The sequence below is a fragment of the Rosa chinensis genome, chromosome 5 (genome assembly GCF_002994745.2).
Source record: "Rosa chinensis cultivar Old Blush chromosome 5, RchiOBHm-V2, whole genome shotgun sequence".
Classification (NCBI taxonomy): Eukaryota; Viridiplantae; Streptophyta; class Magnoliopsida; order Rosales; family Rosaceae; genus Rosa; species Rosa chinensis.
The window spans coordinates 57,327,964-57,336,566 of NC_037092.1; the positions used below are offsets into that span (position 1 = coordinate 57,327,964).

The window sequence follows — 8,603 nt, forward strand, 5'->3', positions numbered from 1 at the left end:
CCTTAAATTGAACATTCCACATATTAATTCACTTATCAAAACCGGTCCAATCTTATTTACCAATTTTCTCATGCATTTGACCAAACCTCCAATTCCATTCTTATTTTACATTTTGACGTCGATAACAAATTCATCCTTTTAATTCTCAAGACAATTCTCCTCTATTTAATAAGTCGATTCATACTTATTCATGCCAAGTTTCCAACATAACTGTTAATACACAAGCAGCATGACCATATGTCATTTTGTTTACTCAATAATGCCATAACTTCCATCAATACAAACAGCACACAACCATATCGATTCCAGAATGCACAGTCCCCTTACCATTCTTCTTTTCCCCAAATTAGAAGTTGAATCGTCGAAGCTACACTCTACCACCATTAATCCTTCAGATTCCCTAGTACGCAAAAATAGGATCAATAATCCATTCCTTAGTTCCTTACCTTATTCGATTTCAATCGAAACCATCCCAATGGCTCCTCTTTTCTCCAAAGCTTGATATCACAGATTCACAATCCTCAAATACTCCAAATTCAACGACACATTAATTAGGAATTCCATTCTGCTCAAACCAAAAGCTTTAACCATAGAGGGGAACACGAAAATTACCAAACTGTCGGCCTAGAAACTCGGCGGCGGCGGCGCTAGGGTGTCTCAAGCCCGCTTGACGTGGTTCTGAGCCGGGCTGGACTTCGGAGCCTTGCAGGTGGGTAGATTAGGTCGTGCTGGTCCTAGTGTTGGTGGCGGTGGCGTTTTGATGAGGCCGGTAAAGATGAATAGATCTCAACAGAAGCCGAGATTCCGGCGATGCTCGTACGGCGTTGTCCGGCCTTGGTGGGTGCCAAGACTTTTGGATTTTGCTCCTTGTTGCTTGCTGAGTGGAGCTTTGGTGACGGTGTGGTAAGGAAATGATCGGAGAAGGCCGTCTCCGATGAGAGACGACACGGCTGTTCTATGGGTGTAGAAGCGGCGGCTTGGTTTGATGCATGGTTATGATTTCGACTGGGTTTGGGTTGGTTTTGAGAGCTGGTTCGAACTAGGGAGGTAGTGAGGCGAGGTGGTAGCCGGAAATCAAAGAAAGGTAGCGACAGTGGTGCTGCAGTTCAGATGGTCGCGTGTGGAGGCCGCCGGTGATGCATGTCGACGGTAAGGCTAGGGCTCGGGTCGGATTTAGGTGCTACATCGAATGATGGAGGCGGTGTGGTGAGATGGTGGCCGGAGTTGGAGTCTCCAGTGGTGGCAGAGGGAAGACGAGAAAGAGAAAGGTCGGGAAGAGAGAGAGCAACGCGGTTGGGAGAGGAGAGAGGTCTCTAGGGTTTTCTAACCCTTTTATTCTTAGTTCGTGTGAAAAGTCCATCCTACCCTTGCGTCCAATTACGAATTTATTCTAGCTGTTTGCTTTAAGGTTTTTGGGCTCGTAACTTCTATTTTATTCGTTTTCGTCGGAAACTTCCTATTAAGATATATATATATATAAAAAAAAAGCAGTTGCGATCAACTGTTGAACTAAAAAAAAAAAGAGGTTGGTTGCTACATATACATGGTTGTCGTAGAAAAAGAAAAAAAAAAAAAGCCATGAATTACATTCAAAATCCCATATGGATAAGTTTATACATGTTGTTTATAGCCTTGACCATTTCTAACGGCAAATAGGCCATTCAAAATGAAGCAAAAGAGATATTCTGACAGTCAAAGTTTACTAGCTTTGAAAAAGACTTCAAACGTGAAGCAAACTCGGGATTGTTGCTGGTCAAAATACAAGATAAGCTTGTTATCCAAAATTCAAAGTTTGTCATTCAAATTTCAAAGTTACAAGTCCTGCGGAAGGCAAAGTTATCAGAGGAGCAGCTATACTATTATAAAAGGACAATAACATGAAGAGAAATACACAGGGAGACACGGAGGGAGAGAGGAGAAAAATATTCAGAAAACAAGAGGCCAAGACTCTGCCAAAACAGAGAGCGAAATCAAAGCAGCTTGCTGCTCTTGCTTGCTTCGGCAGGGAATTAACAGGTTTTCTTCAAGGCAAATGGGGGCTGTTCATGAACAACCAACACCCTTTTGAGACAACCATGGTCAATCTTCTCTTGAATTAAGACTAACATGGTCGTTCATGAACGGCCGACGTCTTAATGCAACACGGCTGCTGGGGTTTTAAATATTGGAACATAGGGTCGTTCATGAACGGCCGAGTTCCGATATCACAATCTATGCAGTACATGCTCTTCCTCCAAACGCAGCAAAACCCATCACATAAAATGCCTCCCTTGCTGCCTTTCTTTTATCCTTCCACCGTATCAAAACTTTTCCACCACCACTTCCAAAGAGAAATATAAATCCTAAACTACCAGTTCACAATGCCAAGCAAAGAAATACAAAGCCTCACCCTTGGTGTTTCACCTCTGTAACCTGCATACAAAAATAAATAAAAGAAGAAAGTTAGAAGGCAGAGCCGCAAACAAAGGAAGAGAAATAAAAGAAGAGAGTTAGCGAGACTGTTGGTTTTGCAGTATTTACCACTCTGAAATTGATCTCTGGAGCTTGGCGGTGGAGACACAACGACGCCTGCATACAGAGAATGAAATCTTTGAAGCGGAAAGGCTAGATTGATGTTCAAATAAAAAACAGTTAATGAACGCTTTGTGAAGCGGTGGCAGAAGTGGCAGTGTGTCCAGTGAATTGAGCAGCTATTTTGATGCCATGTTGTTATCAAGTCAAGATTGTAGTTTTTGCTATGCATGGTCAGATTGTCAGAAGCAAAGCTAGTGGTACAAAATTAATTATATGACTTCTTTGAGATCGTGAAGCAAATACAGGGACGAAACTTGATTGTTTCTAGAATTATGATTAACAAGAAGATAAGAAATATGGCTTGGTTGTTCAATCTGGAACTTGCAAAAAGAAATCAAATGGTGACAGGCATCATTCAATTAATCAATTAATTAATTCAATTTTGCAAGCTAGAAGACAAAGGGTGGTGTGATTAATTGCAGCAAGTCAAAGTGCAAATAGCTTCACCTTTCAAGAATTTTAATCAAGGAGGAACGTCCAAAACCTGCAGACAATGACAAAAAAGGCTTTAAATATAGGCTTTTCAAAATATACTCCAAAGCTGAGCCTTCAAATTACAAAATTAATAATTAATATATGTGCTGCAAGATGAGCTTCTAAGCATATATAATTAATTATTGAGTCATGTGTGCTGTAGGTTTCTTTCATATGCAAAAGACAAAGACCAGAATATTTGGCATATATGAAAAGAATGAAAGACATGGCAGGAGTTTTCAAATATATATATTGCATGATGATCAATTACAAACGGTGGTCAAATTGGTCTAATAAACAAGAAGACCAAGCTTATTGAATGTGTGAGGCAGTGGTACATGGTCAACAAGGAAGTAAAACAAAAAGCGATCGATTGTGTGGGCGCAGAAGTGGGCTTACCTGCAGATTGAAGAGTCACCCCAACTTTTGCTCTCGCATGCGAATTAAATTCGATCAACCGCCGGCTATTTGCTTTTGAACCTACAGCAGCCAAAAACGTTGGGAATTTTGTAATTTTGTCAGTATTCTATCAAAGACTAGTGAGGAGAGATGGGGAAGGATGGAACTCTTACCCAGTTCGAGTCTCTGTATAATCAAGATGATCAGTTCCCTATTTGTATGAAGCCGGACATTAAGACTCCTTCTCCTGGTCGGATTAAAGTAGCTGATACCCATCTCCAATTCAATTTCTAGCCCAAGCATATGATCACGCCTGGTTTCTCTCAATTTTATCAAAGCGATTTGGTCGAGGACGAGGAGTTAACTATTGTGTGGTTGGAAGCCATTCTCTTAGATATAAGGATCTAAGGATTGGGCTCCTTTTACTGGGCTGGAGTTTCAGACTTGTGGGAGACCCACTTTGAGTTTAAAATTAGGTGTGGATATAAATTAGTGGGTGTCCAATCCGTGGGCTTACTGAATCACCTGTCCACAAATCTGGAAACCCATTTCCAAATAATTTGTCTCAATATTCGGGCCCGGCTAATTTCGCTTGTCGACAACGCAAAAGCCCGTTCATACGGTCCAGTACAAGACTCAATACATCAGGTGCCCAAATTAAATTCTGGCGTCTGCAGAAGAAATACATTCGACGGATTAAAAAAAAATAAATATATGTACATCTGTCGACACAAAAATTCTCCCAACACTAGAAATACAAATTTTCAAGAACTACAACGGTTTGATCCCTTTATAGGGTATGTAGGCAATCTAGCGACCCACTAGATGCAACCGCAAGTCCAAACAAAATCTCTGACTCCCTGGTTCATCCAACCCGAATCCCTGACCTCATCAGTCAAATTCTGTCAAACACCAGAAAACGTCACAGCATTTCCAAACAAATCCAAAACAAATCGAATCCCTGGTTCACTTACACCAAATTTGTCCAAACACTATTCCTATTCCAAAAAGCAATACCTTCCAGTGGGTCATTCACCCATTAGAATTCTTGAACTTCGAATGGCTTGATCCCTCTCCAAGGGTACATAGGAAACCCATTCAGACATACGGGTACAACCACAAAAATAAATAAACAAACACACACATCCCTACAATTGATTTCTTCATAATAGGAATCAAAGGGTGTTTCCCTATAATGGGAATTGTAATTAAAAGACACATTCTATCTTGAATGGGTCGAACCCGAACTAATTAAAACTCTATTCTTTTAATGAATACGAGTGAAATTATGTTGGGTGACATTTACGCTCACTGTGTGCAATTTTTGCTCAACACTTCCTAAGTTATTTCTCGACTTCGTCCTAGGCCCAAAACTCGATTTCGTAAAAACCCAAAATTCAAAACTTTATTACAACTTAATTCATCTCACTTTCAGATTTGCTTCGACAATCTTTTGTCCCAACAAACTTTAGTAATCTTTTTCGGCCCAAGGGAGGACCTTGGCCCAAACTTAAATTATAAGGCCCAAATTGTGATCTCGAGACCAAAACAATTTCCGAAATCAATTCTTTCACTTAAATCACTTTCAGGAAAAATTTTATCGGTGAAAAATTGCCTTCTAAAAATTAAACAAAATTTTCGGGGGCTCACAGAATTTGGATCGACCAATCTGACCTCAGCAGCATATTGTTACTCGTAGCTTCACACTCACCTACCTTGAGATTTGCAAGGCTTGAGAGACTTGCATAAAGCGTCCCTCACTTTTCATTAAAGATCATGTAATAGAAGCTGAGGCATTTAGCTGGAAATGTAAAAACTTTATGATAAGACATTTTATGCTTCCTCTAACGCTTTGCTCATTCATTTCACTCTGTATGGCTGAATTGCTTGAATTTGATTATAGGCATCACTTTGTATAGTATGCTTTGCTGTGGCTAGTAACTTTACTGCCGTGATTGTAATAAAGCGTGATGCAGCATGGTATTAGTTGTCTTGGTTTATCATGTAAATCGTGTTTCTTAGCTTGGCTTGGCCATATTAATTCAATGGTTTAAGTTTTGCATGGCTCCTTGCTTGGACCATGAATGCGCATGTAGGTTGGCATGTATAAAAATTATATTTGATTATCATTGATTTTGTTTAACAATAGCGAGGATGAATAGCGTGAATTGCTCGGCCTATAACTTTGGTCTTGATATAAGTCTGTCCTTAGCTTCTGCGATAACCAGACAATAATTTTTTTTTTTTTAATACAACTTCAGGTTGGTATGTAAAGTTTCTCTTTTCTTGGCTTTGATTTTTTTTTTTCCGCTTGCTTAGAGTTATTTAGGCATGCAATAGCTTTGCTTGGGTGTGTGCTTTGGTAACTTGAGCTTGTGGCCACCTTGAGTATTTTGAGAGGGAGTCAGTATTAAAAAGAATGAGCTTGGTTGCTTGGCATGGCCCTCATGTGTTCTAGGGTAAATACACGACCTTAAAGAGGAGCTTGGCATGGCTTGTTTATGTATGCTTGATGCTTGTATGCTTAAAATTGCTTTTGCTTGGCATATATAAGCTTGCTTAAGTATTAATTGGTGTGTTTCTCATGGTCATGGATCTGCATGACTTGAGCATGAGCATGATGTTTGAGTGGCATGAGCACAAGCATGGACTTGGCATGATATATTGGTTTATAAAGTTAGACTACATGCCATGTATTAAGCATAGAATTTCTTGTGATTGCTACCTTACATAGGGTTTTGACACATTTGGGCTCGGATTTTTTTGATTTCTCGTTTGCCTCTACCTCTTGTAGGTCCATCTGGGCAAGGATTTATTTATTTAGAAAGGCTGGTATGATTTTCTTTGTGATGCTTTGAGAGAGAAATTAATAGCTTGGGTTCAAGATTTTGGGCCTCTAATCAAACCATGTACGGGACATTTAAATGGTAATATTTGATGTGAAGAATGAGCACTAAATTTGGTGATAGATTGGATACGTAGATGCTTGTGTGGAGTAATAAAGGCTTAAAGTATGGCTGTAGATGCTTGTGTAGGGTAATGAAGGCCTAAAGTATGACTTTGGTTGCTGAACTTTGTATGGGTAGCAATATTTGGATATGTATAGGTATGGGTGTTAGAGCAAAAATGTAAACACCAAATGGAACATGTTTTCAATAAATTTCCCTTGCTTGAACAGAATAGTGAAAATTGATCAAATCATAACACAAGAACTTGCTAACGCAGTGTAAACTTCACCACTGAGGAAACATCACTGCGAGGCTATTTATGTAGCCCACACACGAAAAACAATTCACTATGAAATCAAGGTTTTACAAGACACAAGTTGTGGTATTCAACGCAACCACATTACAAGCAATAGCTAACTTGTTTACAACTTGAACAACCTATTCTACACAAGAATAAACTGATCTATTGTAGTAATCAAAACTTGAATGTCTTGTCTTCTTCTTGAATCACAGGTTCTCTGATCTCATGTAATATAAGAAGAATGAAGTGACCAAGAACCAAAAATATTAAGAGAGTTTTTCATGAAAACTGTTTGTGGAGACTATGCAACACACACAACACACTTAGATCTCAAAAACTCTCTACATATGATACAGTTTGAAAACCTTTTATAGAGGAGCAAGACTCCCCCTCAATCAAATCTCTTCTTGTCTCAAAAATAAGCAAAACACGGAAATGTTTTAAAACTAATTTTGATAAGCAATCAAATCTTCCTAACTGTAAGCAAACAAGATCTTTATCTGATATGCATTTTGAGAACCTTGTAATGCAGATAAGGATTTCAGATCAAATATATCAATTTAGAATCATGCAAAATGATATGAAATGAACCATCTTTATCTCCAGATCAATGAGCATGATTCCCCTTGATTTTCTCTTCAAGATAGGATACTGCAATCTTCTTCAGTCTCCTTGTATCACCGGGAAAGTAGGAGAAGTACTCTCCTATTCTTTTGCGATCTCTGATCTCCTAGAGGTCTTGGGAAAGTATGTGTTGAATGAGAATAACCCAATATACTTACACAAAATCTATGGCGGGTTGGAACTTGAGTTAAGAGTATGCCTGATGTTGAAATCATAGCATGTGAAAGTTTGTATAATGCTTGCTGGATCATAAATTCTTGTGCTTATAACTTCTCCATATTTTTTTGCTTCAGATGGGATACTCTGTGCTTAAGCTTTGACTGGATAAAATTGATTATGGCAGCTTTTGTTTCAGCAGTGGAGTAGTAGAGGCCAATGACACATGATATGAGAGCCTCAATTCCAATGATAAACGAGATGTAAGTAAATGGTGGAAGCTTTGAACACAACAATGAAGTGACTTTTAACTTGATCAGGGTAACTGAATTTTTTTTTTTTTTTTGCTTGAATTGCTTAGCTTGCTCTTCCTTCATTGTCATAGATTTGCATGATCATGTGCTTGACTAGCATGTCTGAATCATATACATTTTTTTATATATATCTTGCTTGGTGTTATCTTCCATATCAATAAATGCTTTCATGTAGAATTTTCATTTGTATAGGAGTTCTTTGTGGTTTGGCTTTGACTTGCTTACTTCTTTGAGCATGCTCTCTATAGATTTGTATGACTTATGGTAGCTGTGGTAACACACTTGTGGTGACCCGAGAGAGGAGTCCCACAACGCCGCGATCTCGAGCCAATGAGAAACCGACATGTCACGAATGACATCCCAATAACTCATCAACCCGAAATCGCAAGGCCTTTTGGGTTTAGGTTGTTGGTTTACAAAACAACTTCTTGGACAAATCATTGTAGAAACCGAACAGCATATTTTCAAAAGCGGAATTTAAAGTGGGCTAAAGGATTTGCACTTACAATAGGAGCCCAATTTGGAAAATAACAAATCACTAAGTAAATATGAGTATGAGAGACGCGCCCCAGGGTTACGGGTCTCCCGAAATTTTGTAAATAAGCGAGTAGAAAACAAATAAATAAATAAAAGGTAAATAAATAAGTTACTTCAAAATCCGATAATGGACCCAAAACCTTATTTTAGTAAAGACAAAGAGGAATGTGCCAAGCCGGGCCATGTGCCTCCTCTGTACGCTCCCCGACCACATGCTCAAACCCTGCACACTGTTGTAGGGGTGAGCTTTCATCCTCGCATGCCTAGTAAGGGCCG

At 39.1% G+C, this 8,603-nt stretch overlaps 1 protein-coding gene across 1 annotated transcript; it reads right to left on the reverse strand.

Moving 5' to 3' along the window:
* Positions 1-1,746: 1,746 nt before the first annotated feature.
* On the reverse strand, positions 1,747-3,800 carry LOC112166005. Its single transcript, XM_024302751.2, has 5 exons — positions 3,621-3,800; positions 3,448-3,528; positions 3,022-3,058; positions 2,521-2,568; positions 1,747-2,412 (listed from the first exon to the last, which is right to left on the reverse strand). The coding sequence occupies exons 1-5, from the start codon at positions 3,748-3,750 to the stop codon at positions 2,400-2,402; spliced, it is 309 nt and encodes a 102-aa protein (XP_024158519.1). The 5' UTR covers positions 3,751-3,800; the 3' UTR covers positions 1,747-2,399.
* Between the last annotated feature and the right edge of the window lie 4,803 nt (positions 3,801-8,603).